Source organism: Triturus cristatus, chromosome 2_1, assembly GCF_964204655.1.
Source record: "Triturus cristatus chromosome 2_1, aTriCri1.1, whole genome shotgun sequence".
Lineage (NCBI taxonomy): Eukaryota > Metazoa > Chordata > Amphibia > Caudata > Salamandridae > Triturus > Triturus cristatus.
Genome location: NC_140581.1, coordinates 794,995,840 through 795,016,521, shown reverse-complemented (window position 1 = coordinate 795,016,521; position 20,682 = coordinate 794,995,840). Strand labels below are relative to the sequence as shown.

The 20,682-nt window shown below is 45.7% G+C and overlaps 1 protein-coding gene across 4 annotated transcripts in view; it reads left to right on the top strand.

The window, feature by feature from the left end:
* SECISBP2 (SECIS binding protein 2) overlaps window positions 1-20,682 on the top strand; it is a 354,953-nt gene that overhangs the window by 251,132 nt on the left and 83,139 nt on the right. For all 4 annotated transcript variants that reach the window (XM_085632806.1, XM_085632804.1, XM_085632809.1 and 1 more), the window contains one exon: window positions 14,734-14,954. In XM_085632806.1, the coding sequence (XP_085488932.1) occupies window positions 14,734-14,954 (221 nt within the window). The remainder of the gene's footprint in view (window positions 1-14,733; window positions 14,955-20,682) is intronic.

The following is a 20,682-nucleotide window of genomic DNA, read 5'->3' as shown; positions in this document are numbered from 1 at the left end:
ACATCCGAGCAAAGACCAAAGCAAGGGTGAAATTATGTTGATTGTACTATGAAGACTGTTCATGGGTTGGTGCTCCACTGGAATGATCACTCAGCCTCAAGGGTGATAAGCCTTACCTGGAACAAGAGCTCCAGAACAGAAAACTTCAAAATCCAAATACTGAATGTAGGACGCTGGCTCTCTATATAGTGTACTAAAATGAAGTAAACTGTGCAGAAAGTCCAGTGAGAACCAGACTGGTAAACGGGGGCAATAGTAGATCATACTAAAGCTCTATTTGGGGTAGTGTGGGCAAACATTAGGCTATAAGAGGCTAGTACTAAGCATTTGTTTTACTCACATCGGCTAGAAATGTGACACACTGAAGAATAAATCCAAGACCAATTTCTAAAAATAAGACTGATTTTTATGTAATTTTTCAGACCAAGAACTTCGTTCTACAGTAAGTATTGTTAGGTTATGAATTTTCAACGTTGTCAAAATGAATTACTTTTGTGCGCTATTACACACAATTGAAGTCAATGTCAAGAAACAAGAACATGCATATAAAATCATACAGTTGGATTTCAAGGTTCACATTCGGGATTTAAGCAGGTAGCAAGGCCAGGTCCAATTTTCCTCCAGTGGATTCTTGGGAGCGTTCCGAATTCGTTTGGGAGCGTCCTGGTTTCGTCCGGGAGCAGGGTGCTGAGGTTGTTGACTGCTGGTGTGCCACGAAGAAGCGGGCCACCTGGAAACACACTGCACAAGGGGACTTAAAGGTAAGTCCAAGGGGTCCCACTTGAGGGAGCAGGTAGCAAGGGTCGCAGGACCTCGGAAGCACAGCTGGTTCGTCTGTGCCCAGGCGCGTGTCAAGATGTCCTCAGAGCCAGGAACAGGTAGCTTGGAGAGACTATTTAGGGACAGCTGAGCCACTCACTAAGTGGGTCTCGGGTCTCGATGTCCCTTGACGGATGCTTGGTTCCTGGGCAGTTGGAGTCCAGATTGGACTCTTCATTTCGAGAGGGTCCAGTACTCGAGTTACTGGTGCAACAGGGCTACGGTGGGTCCTAGTGTCTCCAAACCTAGTTAGGAGACAGATCTGGCCCTTCGGAGCTGGTGTACCACTCTCGGTTCAGGTGCTGCTTCGGAGTCGCCAGGGAACAGCAAGTTGGTACATCTGAATTCTGCGGTTCGGTGTCTGAAGACTGCAGTGGAGCAGTACCTCCACTCCAAGGGAGTTCTTTGGCATTTTGTAGAAGGGGTTCTGGAGTTCTTAGAGGCCTCGCAGTTAAAGGACAAGACAGCACGCCACGATTGTCGAGTCCCTACGGCAGCAGGCAGGGCTTGGCAACAATTGTTTGCAGCAGGGCTTCAGTACTCTGGTCAGCAGCTCTTCTTTGTCCTTTTCTTCTTTGTGTCCGTCAAATCTAAGTTCAGGGTTCAAGGATGCCTCCTAAATACTAAATTTAGGGGTGTTAACAGAGGGAAACAAGGCCAATGGGCTACCTACCTTTAGGTTGTCTACACCCTCTAAGTGACTACTCCCTGTGGGAAGGTGCCCTACCCAGACCCTAAATGGCTAATTCCCTCTCAACTATTCATCAAGGAGGAGCCTTAGAGGGAAATACAGGCAAAAAGGGCGCCCTCCACTCAACAGTACCATGTACAAAGAAGCCCTTATTGCACACCACAAACCAAGATGGAGGGAAATGAAAAGTGGTCTCTACATCGCCTGCCCCACCTTAGGTAGGGCTGGTGCTGGCTGAATTAGGACCCACCTGGTTTTCAGCGGACCCCCTAAAGGGTCTCCTGTGTGCATTTATTAATAAATCCAACACTGGCATCAGTGAGGATTTATTAAGACAAGATGTTTGGTACCAAACATCTTTTGGTACAGTGAAGCCATCGTGGAGATTGGAAACTCGTGATGAAAAGTATCCAGCCCATGTACTCTCTATGGCTTCCGTGTGCACTTAAAATATCCAAGAATGGACTTGATATTGTAGGGTCATATCTGCATGAGCAAATATGTCCATACATGGTCTATAGTGTACCCTGCCGTAGGGCTGTAGGGCCTGCAGTAGGGGTGACTTACCTATGCCTCAAGCAGTGTATGGAGGCATGGCACACAGGGCTGAGAGTCATGTTGACTCTTCGTTTTTCACCAACCAAGACATGCCGCCTGCAATGGCAGCTTTTCTAATCTTGGTGAGTGGTCTCTTGGGTGGCACAATTGGTATTGCAGCCCCAGTGGACCCTTTTCAATGCCAATGCCACCAAGGGTACCATTTACTAGGTTCTTACAGGGGTATCTGAAGTTGTGTCAATCAAGGTACCATTGTTGGAAAGAGACCTGGCACTTGGATCCTGGTTGGCAGGAACCCAGTGCACTTTCAATTCGAAATCACATCGTACACCATGTCCAAAGAGGCACTTTTCTACACCAAAGCACAAAGGAGCTTGAGTCCAAATAGTGTGTGGGTCTAAAAATACATTTCATGGTATTAACGTGATTAGAACTTCTTTTATTTCCAAGTTTTTTACAATCTTCATCAATCCTTCAAAGTGAAAAAAAAGGCAACCCATACATTTCATCACTTTGACTTTTTCTAGATTGCCTATAATGTATATAGAACATTTGTGTCATTATACAGCTTGATGACAAAAAGGAGCAAGAACAGTTCGCAGACAAAATATTAGGTACAAAGGTGCTCAGTTCATAGGGCATCCCAGTAGTATTGGGGCCCAATAACATATCAGATAGCCTAAATGCACCAAAAATGGTGTAGATGTGCTCAAAGAAAGGGTAAAATATAGTAATTACACCAAGGTAGTGTGAGAGCTGGTGCACCGTCAATGGCCCAAGAAGAAAAGTACTTGAAAGACTATAGCCACCGTATATTTTGGAGTGTTCATTTACACCAAGATGTCGAAATAATCAGTGAGAGATCCAAATAGATGTGAACAGCCAGAATATTAGTCAGCACTAATGGCAGCTATTCTACTCAACAAGTTAGGGCTAAGAAATCTGCATGGAGATATCTGTTCATCTGCCAAGTCCTTGAAGGATAATGAAGGCTCAATGAAAAATTTCCTAGCTAACGTAACGGAAAGTTTCAATTCTATTAAGGACTTGAAGGCGAGGATTATGCTATTCTTTCTTCACTTTATTGAATAGCAGCCACTTTAAAGTCAAACAACTACTATTCCCATGAACCATAGGGAATAAACATTAAAACAATAGAGTGTCCACAGATAGTGTCCCATTAAGTGCCCCAATCAGGAGTCCCCAGGGTGCTTATAGTCCTCTGTCTCTGACCATGCTTCCTCTTTCGTCGCTCGGTCAGCCATTATAATTGCATCAGGAGTCTTTGTTTACTCTAATCCCCTGGAAAATTAAAGGAAAGCGTAAGTTACAGGAGTGGCTAAGGTTTAGCCCTGAGGAGACGATATGTCAAAGCATTTGAATGATCACAGTACAGTAAAGTCAAATCAAAACAACAGGTACTTACTCCAATATGCGGGAGGGATAGTAGACAACAAAGTTGTACCCTGGGTGGGATAATCCTCGCCTCCGAGTCCTTAATAGAATTGAAACTTTCCGTTACCTTGGCTAGGAATTTTTTCATTCTATGTCAGGACCGGAGGCGAAGATTATGCTGGTTTAAAGCATGCTCACGACCAACTGAGCCATGTCAATTACCGGTTTGAAGTAAAACCACTTAAAGGTGGAGTCTGAAGACCAGTCTGCTGCATTCAGAATGTCTTCTAAACTAGCTCCCAGGGTAAAAGCTTTGGAGGCCATTGCACCTCTGGTAGAATGAGCACCTTGGTGCGTCTACGTATTGTAAACGTCGCGCCGTTGGAGGAGAAAATTCTACCGGACACATCCAGAGCTTTGACGTCTGAAACCCATCTGCAAGAGATCAGACACAGCAGCATGGTCAGCTTCGCCGACAGTTCCTTCCTAGAGAGGAATCTATTTGGTTGCCAAGACTGGAATAAGTTCAAAACCCTGTTGACATCCCACAACTGAGAGTAGCGAGGCTCTGGGGGTAGCGAGAGACGTATACCCCTAAGGAGGCGACAAACTAAAGGGTGCTCTCCGACAGGTGAACCATCGACCATAGCGTGACCTGCAGAAATGGCAGACCTGAAGGTATTGATGGTTCTGTAAGTCAGATCGTCCTCTGCCAGGGAGGCCCAAAAATTCAAGATGGCGGTCACATCAGCTGCCACGGGATTGATACTCTGTCGCAGACACCAACGACACCACTGTCTCCAGGTGGACCGATAACGTTTGAGAGTGCTGTCTGCCCTGGCCGTGGACATGAATTTCTCAGCCGCTCCCGAAAGGCCTGGGACCGCCCATCATCCCCTGTAATCCGCCACGCCATCAGAGTCCGGGAACCTTGCCCGATCAATGGGTGAGGACATCCGTTAGGATTGAGGAGAAGAGTTGGAATGTGGGGGAGTGGGATTGGAGAATCCCGGGAAAGGTCCAGTCGAACCGTAAACCAAACTTGAAACTTACAGATCGGCGAAATGAGCACTATGTTCGCTCCTTGCGTCGAATCTGGGCTGAGACCCGAGTTATCATTGCAAACCGGGGAAAGGCATAGCCCGCTTCCCCCTGCCAGTCCTGGAGGAATGCGTCCGTCTGTTCCGCCAGAGGATCCGGTCTCCAGCTGAAGAACCGGGGAAGTTGGTGATCTAGGCGAGAGGCGAAGAGGTCTACTGAGAAGGGGCCCCAGAGACTCTGGAGATCCGCAAACACTCCCGGGTGCAGCTTCCAGAGGCTCAGATCGTGAAAGTGGCGAGAGTGGAAGCCTGCCACCTGGTTGTCCTGTCCTGGCAGGTACTCCGCTGTGACGGAGATCTGATGGTCCAGGTAGTACTGCCAGAAGTTCACAGCCAGGTCCGAAAGAGCTCTCGAGCGAGTGCCCCCTCAGATGATTGATATACCGGACTGCTGAGATATTGTCCATCATGAGAAGGACGCAGGAGTGAATCGAGTCTTTGGTCCAGCATTTGATCGTGAACGATCCCGCCAAAAGCTCCAGGCAGTTGATGCACACCCCCCATGGTGAAGTCGCCACACTTCACGCCCCAGCCGGATCTGCTCGCGTCTGACTCGATAACGATATCTGGCGCGGATCCAAAAATGGCTCGACCATTCCAGGCCTCCATGTTGGAGAGCCACCACTGTAGCTCTTCCCTGGCTTCCGGTGACAGACTCACCTTGTGGGAATAAGGGCGGCCCCTGCGGAGGTGCGCCGCTTTGAGGCGTTGAAGTGCTCTGTAATGGAGCGGACCCGGGAAGATAGCTTGAATGGAGGCTGAAAGAAGGCCCACCATCCGAGCTAAATGTCTGAGGGAAATCTGAGTCATAGATGAAGCCCTCCGAATCTCGTGGTGAATCTTCGTCATCTTGCGAGAGGGAAGGCTGAGTGTGGACTCCGAGTCTATTAAAAACCCTAGAAAAACTACTCTTTGGGATGGAATCATGGTAGACTTGGTTTTGTTTATCTCGAACCCGAGGTTCTGAAGGAGATCCACTGCGGTTTGCAGGTGACGGGAAAGGGTCCTGGGATCCTGCGCCATTAGCAGAATGTCGTCTAAATAGACGATGAGTCTCATGCACGAAGCCCAAAGGCGCTCTATCGCCAGCCGCAAAACCTTGGTGAAACACAAGAGGGCGGAGGATAGGCCGAAGGGAAGGGTGGTGAACTCGTAAGTTTTGTCCCGCCAAGGAAACTGAAGGGACCGGCGGTGAGGGGGAAAATGGGGACCGCCAAATAGGCGTCCTTGAGGTCGAGGTGCGCCATCCAGTCGCCGGGACGGAGAATGTCTCAAAGGAGGTGGATCCCCTCCATATTGAAGTGGCGGTACACCAGCCACTCATTGAATTCGCGCAAGTTGATGACTGGGCGCTGATCCCCATCCACTTTGTCTACGAGGAAGAGGTTGCTGAGGAAACCTCTGGGATGCGGCAGGGTTTCTACTATCGCCCCTTTGTCTAGAAGGGATCAGACCTCCTGATCGATCAGAACGGCGTCTGCCTCGGAAAAACAGTCGGCGGGGAGGCATGACCTGCAAAGGGGTTCCTTGAAACTCTATTTGAAAGCCCCTTACTGTCTGTAGAACCCAAACATCCCCCGTGATGGAAGTCCACATTGGGAATAAATGTGCCAGATGGCCCCCCACTTTTAGAAGGGAAGAAGGGCGAACACTCACCGGAAGAATTGGAGCCACCTCCTCCTCTGCCACCTCTGTTCTTGCCTCGCCGTCCACGGGTGGGGTAAAAATTTCCAAAGCGGGCCTGGTCTTGATATTGTCCTTGATTGGAGCCTTGCCCTCTGTGTTGATTTGGTCTCCCGGATGAGCGCCCCCTACCTCGTCTGGCCCCTCGGAAAACCCGAGGGCGAAACACCTTCCCTTGCGCCTTATCTAGGGAGGTAAAGGTGTTAATGAACCTTCCTAGCTCTTTGATAAAGGGTTCGCCAAAGAGGCCGCCTTGTGCAACTGGGCACGCCTCAGTATCTGCCAGGTCCCCAAGCTTGGGGTCAACCTTGATGAGGAGGGACCTGCGACGTTCAGTGGACAGCGAGCAGTTGGTGTTTCCGAGGAACACCACTACACGTTGGGCCCAGGAGGAGAGGTGTTCGGGGGATATGAGAGAACCCGATACCTTGGCTTCTTCAGCCATATCTAAAATTCTGGTAGCGGGCCCCAAGGTGTCATATAATTTATCCTGAAAGGTGCGCCAGGACCTATTGATGCCTTTTTTGGGGTCTTTGACAAATTTATGTAGGAAGGTAGCCATTCTAGGGTCAATCTCAGGAGTAGCAGCTACCTTCCCCCTCCAAGGAAGGATGGGGACACGCTGCCCTAAGGCAATTACGAGCCATAGGCTCAAGTGAGCAGCGGATCCGACTGGCCACATACTGGGCGACCTTCTTGGATGGGGCCCAGTCGGACGACCGCGGGTGTAGGACATCGTCCGGGTCCAGCATGTCCGCACATAAGTTCAGCCCGTCAGAGGCTGGCGCCGACTTGGAAGGAAGCCAGGGACGGGACTGTTCAGTAGAGTCGTCCACGTCCCCTGGGTCCCCGTCCGCAGTGGTAGAGGGGGTCGCTGGTGGAATGGAACTGGCAAGGAAGGCCTGTTTAATGCGACTGAATGCCTCAAGATGAGTAATGGCCTGCTCCACCGCCTTGTGTATGGACTCATCCACCGCATCATAAAAGTCATCGTCCCATGGAAGAGCCGCGAGAGGGTCCTCTTTCTATTGATCATCTTGATAGACGTCGTCTTGATAGGTCTCCATGAAAGAGGCAAGTAGGAGACAACAGGTAATGCTTTACCAGGTAAGCAAGAGATAGAAGTGGTAGACCTCAAATAAGGGGGGCTGGGTGTCAGCCGGTGATATGGGTCGGCAGTGCTCGCAATTCAAGGGCCGAGAGCCCGGGACCCCAACAGCCCTGGTTCCAAAATTATACGTGGGCAGCCTGCCAGAACGGGTCCCTGCAGAGTTTGTCTGCACTACTGACTCTGCAGAAACACAGAGCGTTGTTGGCCTACAATATACAGACCCCCAGGGCAGAGAAACGCTGCCAAACGCTGCCTAATGCCAGATACAGACCCGTGAAACGGGCATTCAATGGGGGGGCGTAATAAAATGCTAAATTGCCTAAAGGCAAGAAGTACAGACCCTTATCAGGGGTGTAAACGGCAGGCACAGAGACCAGGCTCACTCGGCAATGCTGCTCTGAGTTCCCATGCGCTCTTGAATGCGCGGAATCCCAGGTACGCTCGCCGCGTCAGAGACGCTGTCAGGCGCCCTCTGGCGGAGTCTCGTGGACACCGCAAGCCGGCACCGAGATACGGCCGCTAGGGAGCTGAGAAACTCCCACGGCCGGAGCGAGGTGCCGAGTAGCAGCGGCTCGCAAGGTGAAATCGTAAACCTGTAGGGAAACAAAGGCACCAAACTTCAAAAAAATCGTGCGTCCACAGAAAAACGGCACGCGCACCCTTCACAAACGCGCCGTTAGGAGAACGGCAACTACGGAATGCCGCAGGCTGCCAAGCCGCATGTAAGGCAACGTCTACCTTCTGCTAAACAGTATTAGCTATGTCAAGAAATGCAGAGTTCCTGAACAGGACCATGTTGATATGAAGAGCGGCCACTCTGCTGAACTCAATGATGTCTCCACATTCTGTAAGCAGTTACTGTTTACTTTCATATGCATTGCTTTTCCAGGCAAAGAAAGTATGTGGGATTTCTGCAACCATTCTTTCGTGAAACCAGCAATTGGAAGTACAAGCTCATGCCATGCAGGGAAAATCAATTGTTATGCAGAACCTGGTGGGGAAATTCCTGCTGGAGACAGGCAGTAGCATACTGGCAATAGTCCTGACCTTATGCTTCATTTTATATAAAGGTTCTCCTTGATGTATTTATTATGAAGGTGACCGGAAGATTCAATTGATAGAAATTAAGTGATGTTGACCAGTATGGAAATTCGAACCTTGTGGGATTTTTAAAAAAAATCACATTTTGAAGGGGCCTGCAACTGTTCAAAAATATAAGTTTAAAGTGATCTAAAAGTAGCATTAGCAAATGCAGTCCAAACATCAATGGCCATTCTTCATCCTAGGATGAAATGGCAAAAGTGTTTTGGGTTGAATTTGGTTTCCCGCACCATATCCCTGGGCACACCAACTGTGTTTTCTGTCACTTTCCATTTTCTTTTGTAATACCATATTTAGGGCCTGATTTAGAGTTTGACTGACAAATTGCGTAATCACAATTGTGACTTGTATTTCATCCGCCTCATTTCAAGGGGAAAAGAATATAATGAACTTGTAATAAGGTAGGATAGAGGTCACGTGTGATGTAGCAACCCTTCAGCCTAACTCAAAATCATGCCCTTAGTCTTCATATTTTTTATTGTGTGCATTTATTGATTCATAGTTGATCAAGGAGCAGGCTTTAAATTAGAAACAAAATCTAAACTGATCTCTTCCACAACTATCATTTTTTATGGACCAATACTTCGAGAAAGGTTGAAGAGGATATGTGCAATACTAGATTGTACCATAAGGCTGTAAACGTACTGTTTGCAAATAGATATTTTTACATGTACCTTAGATCCTTGCCTCGTGTCTTGTTTTACCTTCAATTGGATTCTGTGTTCCATGTTCTGCTCTGTTGTCTCTGCGATGTTCTGTGATAGTGTTCCTGGCGGAAGTTGGTAGAGAGCTAGTCTGCAGATGGTAGAACAGTACATGGCCTCCCTCTTTGTTTCTTTAAATATTTTATAAAGCTACCTTCTGTGACTTGAGTATTTTTTATATTTGGTGATGAACTGACAGGAGAGTTCACAATCCAGCAATCCTGATCATTAAGCTGTCCTAGTTCCCTGCCTCAAATGAGGCAGGTGCGATTGTCTCCCCACAGAGAATCTTCGGCTTCGGTGTTTTTTCCACTTATGGCTGGCTGTGTCCTGCACTTCCAGTGTTTTCTCTCGCTTCCCCCACCGGACTGGAGTCATGCTCCTGTGAACCGCTCCTCCTTCTCAACAGCTTTTGGAGCTGCACTGGGTGGATTTTTCTGCTGTGCCAGTAGCCTTTGGTCCTGCCCTTTCCTTCCAGGTTTACTTAAGGTTTATTGCCATAATTTGGGGCGTGTGCAGGCTTGTTAGTCTGCACAAGGTCACTCCTTCATGTACTTTAGTGCGCGCAAAAAATTTTGTGCACACCCGATGCACCTAACTCTGCTATCAAGCTGAATTCATCCTTCTGGGTCTGACTTCGGTCGTCATTATGTGACAAGCATCATCACGTGACCAGCCTTGTTGGACATAGTAGTTTGGGCTATTTCAACACTCCCTTTTTTCTACTGGAGCATGCTTTGCCTTAGCCCTGCTATTGATATTTACTGTAGACACTTGAGACAATTACATCCAGTTACCAATATTTAATTGTTTTATCTGTGCACAGTTCTTCTATCTTAAGTTTTCTTTGTCACACATGGCTTACAATCAACAGTTGGTGCAAATTCAACCTTTTCTTCAAAACCCCGGAAACCCAACTGTACAATGTAAACAAAGGCTTCATGTCTTTAAAAATTACTTGATAGCTATTGACACCACAAAATTTGAAGCACCAAGGAAGGCAGCATTACTTTTAAGTTACCTGGGTTTGGAAGGACAACAGGTTTTTGATAATGTGCCAGTAGTGAAGGCTCTAAGGGGTGAAGGTAACTCTTGCAGTGCGTATTTTGAAGCAGTGGCTAGACTCACTAACAAGTTTTCGGAACAACCCAGCATTTTATTGGAAAGATTTAATTTTTTTCAAAAGCAAACAATTTCCAGATTAAATGTATTGAAGAATTCATTTTGGGGTTGAGATTTTTAGCTTCTACTTGCAATTTTGGGGATGCGCTTGATCCTTATATCAGGGATCAGTTTGTGTATAGCTGTTACTCAAAAAAACAATCCTGAGCGACTTTTGAGTTGCAGAGATCCTACATTAGCAGAAGTGATCGACGTTGCCAAGACCATTGAACGTTCTTTAGTTTCCAGTAAACCTATGGCCTTGGAACAGTCTACCAATCCTCACGTTAATGCTTCTTCATTCATTCATGCCATAAACTCTGTATCAGTTAAGGACAAATTCACAAGGAATATTTCCAAGAAAAGGCACATAAATTGTTATAGATGTGGTCCTAAATCACACCTTTAAAACCATTCCAGTTGCCTTGCCTCAGTAAATGTTGCAAAAAATGCCTAAACATTGGCCACTGCAGAAGGTGAAAACCCTTCTTAAAAATGAATAGTGTAGAGTCTGATGTGTAGGAAAGTTCTAAGGATTTGTCTAAGGTTGTTCTTACTACTCACACAGATGCCTGTTCCACTGATAACAAAGCTGTTTTGTTGCCTGCAAATTATGTCAAGGGTCCTTGGTGTGATAGGATTATTGGTGGTGTTACTCCTAACATGATGGCAGATTCTGGTGCCCCCTTAAGCATTTTATCTGATCTTGTGTATTATCAGTATTGGGGAGGGAATTTTCCTCTCAAACAACCAGATATACACACAAAAACCTTTGGTGAAATAGATATTGATTTACCAAAATGTATGTTTCTATCAAAGGGCGGACTTGGTACGGTGGCAGGATTTCGCTGAAATGTGCTTAATCTTTGTTCCGGGCTATGAGACACAGTTGTGGCGGCCAACTATTTCGTTTCTCAGATTGAATCTCTTCAGTGAATGACACCATCATGATTCTTGAAAGGGTTCCAGAGGTGTTTAAAGAAGGTATTGGTTCTATCAGGAATGTGGAGCACAAAATTAAACTTAAATCTAATACTGCACCAATCATACATAAGGTCAGACCTAATCTTTTGAGTGAGAGATGACCTTAAGTGTTTACTGTGTAAGTTGGTTTCTGAGGATATAATACAAAGCATCAATTCCTCTGAATGGGTTAGTCCCATAGTCCTTGTTCAGAACAAATCTGGAGCGATTCAGTTATGTGCTGATCCTCGCACACTTAATAAGAACATTGTTGTGGACTGCCATCCCTTGCTCAAAGTACATGAACTTTTGGTAAATTTAGGTAACCCCAGATTCTTATCGCTCATTGACTTACGGTCTGCATATACCTTTTGCAGAGGAATTGCAAGATCTTACTACCTTTATTACATCGTTTGATGTATATACATTTGTATGCTTACCAATTGGACTAGCATCTGCGGCTAATGTATTAAAAAAAAGTTCAGGGACAATATTTTGTCGAACATGCCTGGAGTTCAAGCGTTCCAGAATGATGTGTTGATTTTTGCTGAGTGCGCTGAGAAACACAATTGGATTCTGGAAAAAGTATCAACCATTTTCAAGGATGTACGTATTACACTAGAATAAGTGTAAATGTAAGGGCATAGCATTTCGGTGAAAGGGATCAAACCAAAGTTCTCTCTGATTTAGGCAGTCCAAAATGCTACTCCACTAAAGAACAGAGATACGCTTTGTACATTCTTAGGACTCAGTGAATACTATTCAAGATTTATTGACAGTTATGCCTTTTTATTGTTCACCCTTTGTTTGAATCCTTGAAAAAAGGATCCAAGTTTGATTGGTTGGATGATGTCAATGAAGCGTTCGCTAAGATCAAGAATTTTATCACTTCAGCTCCTTCTCTTTCCTCATTTGACCCAGAAAAAAAATGTTTTGTAATAGTGGATGCAATTTAGGTTGGTTTGTGTGCAATTCCTTCTCAGTGGGTCGATAATAATGAGCAGACAGTAGCATTTGCTTCTATATGTGTAAAGCCACCTGAAACCAACTATATTGCATTAAAAGGAGAAGCTCTTACATGCTGTTGGCATGTTGGAAAGTTCAGGACTTTTCTATGGGGCACACAATTTGAGATTTATACTGATCATAAGCTGTTAATTTATCTGTAGCATGGCAACAACCTGGGAAAATCATCTTCCAGATTGGCAAGGCTTTTGTCGTGTGTCCAGGAGCACTCCTTTGTTATTAAGTACATTCCATGTGATACAAAAATGATAGGGTAGACTGTTTCTCCAGAATGCCCCTGGTTTCAGATGATGTTAATGAAGATCAGGATGAAGTTGAGTGTGTGTGTGGTAGCTCTAATTGAGGATATATTGGAAGACAAGGGAGTGAGTTCCAGACCTGAGTGGTTGACGGCTTTGTAGTCAGATAATGAGGTGCAGAAAGTTGTTCATTTTATTACTGATGGATGGCCGAATTAAAGGAATCCTGACCCTGTTATAAAATCCTTGGCAAAAGTTTTTGTAGAACTGTCTAATGTTGGTGGCATTCTTATGCGTCATAAGTGCATTCCTCCTGACACTCGTCGTGGAACCCTAATAAAATTGGCACATGAATTGCATCTAGGTACTTGAAGCACTTAAAGGACTCTCAAACAGCATTACTGGTGGCCTTCTATAGATGCACAGGTAATGAAATGGGTACATTCTTGCAGAACATGTCTCCTTTCAGATAAACATTGGAGCACATCTGAATTACCTTTGCATGTAGTCCCTTTGCCTGTGGATTCATGGGTTAAGGTTGCCTTGGAATATGCTGGGCCATTTGATGTCTTGCCCAATGAAAAGAGATATTTATTAATGTTGATTGACTATTACTCCAAGTGGGTATATTTTTATTTTGCATCATCCCCTAACACCGGTTCTGTTATAAACCATTTGAGAAAAGTGTTTCAGATTGAGTGTCCACCAAGAGAATTTGTCACAGACAATGGGACACATTTTATCTCTAGTCAGATGAGGCAATATGTTGACTTATATCACATCAAACATCTTCAGGTTGCACTTTATTCTCTCACATCAAACCGTTTGGTGGAGAGAATGAACAAATTCTCGAAAGAAGGAGTCTAAACAGATGTAGCTGTTGGTGTCAATGTTGGAGATTTTCTTAGGGAAAAGCTGTGGGCATATTCCATCACTCCTCACTGTACCACTGGGGTATCTCCTTTTAAATTATTTCGGAGGAGGTCACCAAGGATAAGTATTTGTCCTGATTGGTTGATTAATGTGTCTACCAATGCTTATACTAATGTTTCCAGAAAAGTATTTGCAAAAAAGATGGCCTGTCAGCAGCTGTCATCTAATCTGCTGGTTGGCGACTGGGTTCTCGTTAAGAAGCCTCATGTAGTGAAAAAAGATAAGTCTACCTTTATGCCTGCTTGCAAGATTTTGAAAGTGTCTAAAGGGGCAGTTTTGGTTGATGGCAAAGAATAGTGGAACAGGAGATCATTAGTGAAGTTAACTCAAGAGCAAGAAAAACTGGTTGCAAAACGATTTTGGGGATGCGCCTGGTCATCTGGATGGTTCTTGGTAGGTGCTACTTTCTAAAAAGAGTAATTTACCACAATTCCTGTCACAGATTCAACTGTTCCTGTGTGTGAGGCTGTACAAGACGAGACAGTCATGCTTTCTGTGATGGTATGACTACAGGTTCACAAATCTCAACTAATGGTTATCACGCTAGACCACTTGGCAATGTATCTTTACCTGGTAGATTTAAGGGGTTTCACATGAATTAATTGTTATGTAATCATTTGTTGTTATTGTTGTGTTTTTTTTGTTTATTTAATAAAAAAGGGAAAGGTGATGTACAATAAGGTTGTATAAGTACTGTTAATAAACAGGTATATTTACTATACTATATGTCTTTAATGCTTACCTCATGTCTTGGTTTGCCTTCAGTTGGATTCTATATTACATGCTCTGCTCTGTTGTCTTTGGGGCGATGCTCTGTGCCAGTATCCCTGGAAGCAGTTGATGGAGAGCTGCTCTTGAATTGGTAGTGCAGTACGTGGGTTCCGGCTTTATTTCAATAAATGTTTCAAAAAGCCACCTTCTGGGACTTGATTATTTTCTACATAGGTTTTTCGGTTAGGCCTCTGGGGTTGTCCAGTATGTAGAGTAGTTGTGGTTGCAAGGACTAGAGCACAGGTCTCACAGCAGAAAACATATTATTTCTATGAATATAGAGGATCATGCTAAGTTCTTGTGGTATCATCTGTGAGTCTTTTAATAGCATTTGTTTGACTAAATTCTTTCCTGCTAACTATGTCTGTGATGAAAACATATTTGAGGAAGTACACATCTTACAGCAGCATTTGTGTGTGAGGACATGTTGTTGCAGCTTAATTATCTATTATCAGTACTACCAATCCATTCCTTTCAGGTACTGCAATCAGGTACTCAGCAAAGAAGTTGATAGTTGTGTGACTGATCTTTTGAAAGAACTGGTTCGCTTCCAAGACCGCTTGTTTCAGAAGGATCCAGTAAAGGCCAAGGTAAAACGTCGCCTTGTCATGGGCTTGAGAGAAGTTCTGAAGCATCTGAAGCTCAAAAAGCTAAAGTGTGTGATAATTTCTCCAAATTGTGAAAAGGTTCAGTCAAAAGGTAAGAACTGTTATGATTTCAACATATTAAATTATAGAGAGCTATGTTAGAACAGGGCTGTTCTGTGATCCCATGGTTGTTTATTTGGATATAAAATACTGATGGTTGTTTGCTGGTTGATGGTGGGTTTTGTAAAATTCCGGTGGATTTCTCAAGAGGTCGAGAACAGCAGGCCTCCATCTAGAGAGATTAGAACCCCCTGAACAGAATTAGGCAGTCTAACCTGCAATGTTTGAAGAGGCTGTACATCCACAGATTTGACTCTCGGTGCCATTGATGCTAGGAGAGTGAGACAGGTTAAATTTGTTCATGTCAGTAGACGTACTGTTCGGACCCACATTTAAGATGGTCAGAGTGCTGAAACTTTTCAACCACTCGCCCCCAGTCAAGAGATCTGGGTTTAATCCATTGTTCTTTTGCTCACTATGTCACCCCAGTTTGGACCCATCCATATGCAAATCAGCCTTGACCTTGCTCCTCATTGGAACAGTTCTGCCCGAACTGCCAGGCCATGTCCTCACTGGACCAGAAACAAGCACCCTGGGACCGGTTTCGGGGTATCACCTCTTATCAGCCAGAGCAGTTTGAATCCAGTGGCACTGCAAGCAAGTATGTACTGACCCACGTCTGGGCATACCCTTTGCCTCTTAGGCTGAAAATAGCAAACCGAACAAGATGATGGACGGAGCGCTGAAAAGATCTGTGACTGGGGAATGAGTGTTTGATTTGTTCAGAATTCTGTCCATCATCTGTTCTTTTTTGCTTTTGTCACCCTAAGTGGGAAGGGGATGTCCAGACGTGGGACCTGTGCTTACTGTGCCACTGGATTCAAGCTAGGCTAGTTGATGAAGGGTTGTGCTTGTTTCTGGTCCAGGGAGGTCCTGGCCTCGCAGTTCGGGCTGGACTGTTCCCATGTGTAGCAAACTCAAGATTGGATTGCATATGGCTGAGTCCAAACCGGTGCGGCATGGCGAGCAAAAACAATGGATTAAACCCAGATCTGTGACTGGGGGTGAGTGTTTGATTTGTTCCGCCCATCATCTGTTCTGTAGGACTTTATTAAAGGCAGAGCGGGCTTTAGCGCTGGTGGTACCCGGTGTGACAGTCTTTTTGGAGCACCTCCTTTTAACACACATATAATACTGAGACAATAAATCATGAATGTGCAAATCGGTCTATAGGAAATGTTACATAAGAGAGTGAGAATTACAAGGTATAGGAATCACATATCACATTGGCTGTGGCTCGCTTTACTAAAAAAAATGTATTTCTCCTCAAACAAAACTTTTTTAGCAACATTAGAATAATGAAAGACTGGTTGAAAAAACATTACCTTCTTACCTATACAAGACTTTTTAATGCATCTCTTTGGTGACCATTCATAGGTCACTGTGTTATATTAGGATTGTAATTTATGATCTACAATAACAAAAGGTTCTCTGTGAAAAAAGCAGTAACCCTCTGAACTATCCACATAAAATAAAGTTCTGGGAACTGCATGGTACACGTTCTGTGCAGCAAGCATATTAACTCTCTGCACTACTTTATGATGAGTCAGATCTGCCACTAGACAAAAGATCTCTGCACCGAGACCGCCCTCATCGCCGCCACAGAGAACATCAGGATCCTACTGTACAACGAGACGGCGGCCCTCATCCTTCTGGACCTCTCCGCCGCCTTCGACACTGTCTGCCACCGCACACTACGCACACGACTCCACGACGCAGGGATCCGAGACAAGGCCCTGGACTGGACCTCCTCCTTCCTCTGAGACCCAGAGATTCCGCCTCCCCCCGTTCCGATCCGAAGCCTCCGAGATCATCTGCGGCGTCCCGCAGGGATCCTCCCTCAGCCCGACGCTGTTCAACGTCTACATGGCGCCTCTCGCACGCATCGCCCGACATCACAACCTCAACATAATCTCCTACACCGACAACACGCAACTGATCCTCTCCCTCACCAAGGACCCCCTCACCACCAAATCCAACCTCCACCAGGGAATGAAGGCCGGCGCCGACTCGATGGAGAATAGCCGCCTTAAGCTGAACACAGACAAGACTGAGATCCTTATCCTCTGGCCCAACCCCTCAGCATGGGACGACTCCTGGAGGCCCGCGTCGCTGGGGACAAACCCCGCACCCACCAACTACGCACGCAACCTGGGAGTCATCCTCGTCTCGAAACTCACCATGACCAAACAAGTCAACGCTGTCTCCTCCACCTGCTTCAACACCCTCCGTATGCTCCGCAAGATCTACAGATGGATCCCGACAGACACAAGGAAAACAGTCACCCAGACCCTAGTCAGCAGCAGACTCGTCTACGGAAACGCCCTTTACGCCGGAGCCCCGACCAAGCTCATCAACAGACTGCAAAGAATCCAGAATGCCTCTGCATGCCTGATCCTCGACGTCCCGCACCGTGACCACATCACCCCCCACCTGAGGAACCTGCACTGGCTCCCTGTCGACAAAAGAATCTCCTTCAAGCTCCTGATCCACGCACACAAGGCACTCCACAAGACCGGCCCAGCCTATCTCAACAGTCGACTCTTCTTCTACGTACCCAACAGGAAACTCCGCTACGCAGACCTCTCCCTGGCTACTGTCCCACGCATCCGTAGAACCACAGCCGGAGGCAGATCCTTCTACCACCGCGCTGCCAAGACCTGGAACACCCTCCCCCTCATCCTATGGCAAACCGAAGACCTTCTAACCTTCAGGAGACAACTCAAGACCTGGCTGTTCGACCAGTAGCTACAGCACCCCCCCCCCCCTCTCCCCACCCTCAACGCCTTGAAACCCTTGCGGGTATGTAGTGCGCTTTACAAATTATTTGATTGATTGATCTCTCTCCAGCATTAATAAATATTTAATGAGGTAGGGGGCAAATTGTGACTCACTCGGATTGGTGCCCATCACAGTGATGGTGGCCTGCTAATGTCGCAGCCCACCATGTCAGAATTCACATTTTAATAAAGAAAACACTTTTTTTAAGCAGCCTGTCTGATGCTAGATGTATTGTGGCTTACCAAGAACATAAAGGGGCTTGGAGCACGCCCATTGATTGTCTTAGGTTGCTTTTACTGTCACTCTCATTTGCCTCCTTCTTATTTGTCTCCCAGCTTGTCAATGTTGTGTTTGCCTCTTCCATAGAACATTGCCTCTTAACCGTCTCTTTATTTGCTGGAATCTCTGCTACCATATCTTGCTTTTGAAGTACTATTTTTTACTTTTGTTAGGCAGTCTGTGAGTGTCCCTGTGTGTTCACGCTCTCTCTCTCATGTACTTCTATACCCCTGAACTCCGTGATGCACTCTCACACATGTGCTTCTCCCTGCCCACCTCCCTGTTGCGCTGGCCCATGCTTCTCCCCATTGCTTACACCAATCAGTGTGCTCCATGTTACTTTCCCCAAAAGATGTGTTTCCGCGTTTCCCCTTCATACACTCCCCTATGTTGCTTCCGTAACCCCTCACCTACTGCCATGTGACGTTGCTTCTGCACCACGTGTTGCTTCGGCATCCACCGTCCTCCTCTCTGTTGCTTCCTCACTCCCTTGCGTCCGCTTCCCCACCTGCTTCTTTTAATGAAAAGAAAAAACACTTTCGCACAATTTATTTTCTTTTTAGTTTTCCGATCCAATTTGGTAAGCTTGTGCTGTGTGCCTATAAAATGATGTGGATAGCCACATCAAAGCATTTTTGTTTTTTAGTTTAGCCATAGTCAATACCTGTTGGCTTTGCTTTGAGAGTTGTCAGTACTCCCCCCCCCCCCCCCCCCCCAACCCTTTTTTTTTTGTACACTCGCAAAGGGAATGGGGTGCCAGACCATCCCCTTTAATGCCTTACCACTTCATTTCAGTAGGCTGTAATTTTTCAATGTTTTGCGGCTTACTGTTAGTCATTGATGCATCTCATACCGTAATGCTGTTAGCAAGGGATAGCTAAGAAAAAAACACTTCCAAATAGAGATTGTTGTGGCGTCCAAAGCCTTTTTAGAGGTCTGTACCGACTTAAATACATACAAAACTGCTTCGTACATCTGGTCCTAAGTCCCTCATTTTGAGAAGTCGCGGAATGTCACATCGGAGTTCCAGCTACTGAAATTACAGATTATGCGTGCATCAGTAATTTCATAATTCAGGTAAACTTTGGTATACTAAGTGAGACTCTGATAGCCACCCTAGGATTAGGGAGTACCACAGAAATATGTGTTACCGCACCTAATTCCAAAATTTAGAATGCTGTTTTACAGCATCTCCTGTAATTCCCAATTTGGCCGGTTAATCTAGTTGGTGCCCAGATATGAGATTAGGGCCCAACTGTAATGAGGGACTTAGTGGTTTGATAGATAAGCATCTATCTGTGGAAGAGCAGATGAAGTATGTTGGACAGACATTCACATTTATTATAGCTTGTGTCAATAAAGTTCGGCTGGGTGAGAAGCACCCTACTGAGAGTCATGCTGATGCGAGAATTGACTATGTTTAGGCATGTCCAAGAATAGACTACCATTACTACAAAATGTGGGAGCTAGAAGCACAACTCAAAAGATCATACCATGTCTCAGAAACCAGGGAAGTCCTTCACTGGTTACTTGTTAAGGCAGGAATTAAATATAAATGTTTATGATGCTTACTATATAAATGCACCATAGAAACTGAACTATCTTGATAATGAAATCAATCCATACCTGTCCACAAGAACCCATCCTTCCTTACAAAAACTACATAACAGTAGAAGACTTAAATCTTTTTATTTTTTTATTTTTATAAATCTTTTTATTAAACAAGCTCATTACAAGTCTGTAACTGTTCACATGCACATTATTAATAATCAGTAGATACGCTGGTTTGCAGTGTGGTCAGGAGTCCGAAATCACACAATAGCCATTTGAAGCTTTTTTACACTGTATAGGGCTCAAGTCGTTATTAGCTTGCTTTATCTCGGGATCCTATGTGTATATTAGTGTGGCGGGTAAATATCAGCCTCCCTTACATGCTTCTGTACTCCTGCCAAGGACACCATATCTTTTCCCACTTTTTTATGCACAGCTGGAAGCACATTCACTGCACCCCGTTGACCCTCACTCTCACCAGTGGGGCCTGATATAGCGATTTAACCCATTTGCAGTACTTTGGGCCGAAACCCAGTCTAGACAATACGGCAAACAAGTAGGGCCACTCTATGCTATCGTAAGCCATTGAGGCATCAAGTGCCATCAGAGGTGTCTGTTGAGGCAAGAGGGTATTCGTCATGTGTAGGACACCGTACAGCCTTCGCAGGTTTTGCCCGATGCTTCTGCGTGGCATAAAGTCTGATTGGTCGACATGAATAATGGTGGTCAGCACGGCCATCAGTCTGTTCGCCAAGGCCTTGGACAGCACCTTTGCCTCTACATTTAAGAGCAAGATTGGCCTGTAGGGAACTGCAGCTCTCCAGAGGCTTGCCTGTTTTGTGTATCACCACACTTGTGGCTGTGCAGGCAGGGACCCAGATTCTTTCACTACTTAAACATCTTTAGCATTGGCTGTGCTATTTTGCTAGATAATCCCTTAAATAGCTCAACCGGTAGCCCATTTGGGCCCACCGCCTTCCCTGATTTCAAGGACCCAAGGGCGCCGGATAGTTCCTCCTCTGCCAGGTCAGCTTCTAGGATGTCTCTCATGTCTGCAGTAAGACTCCGGAGTGGAACGTCTCTTACCAACTCTTCGCAGTCCCTTCCTG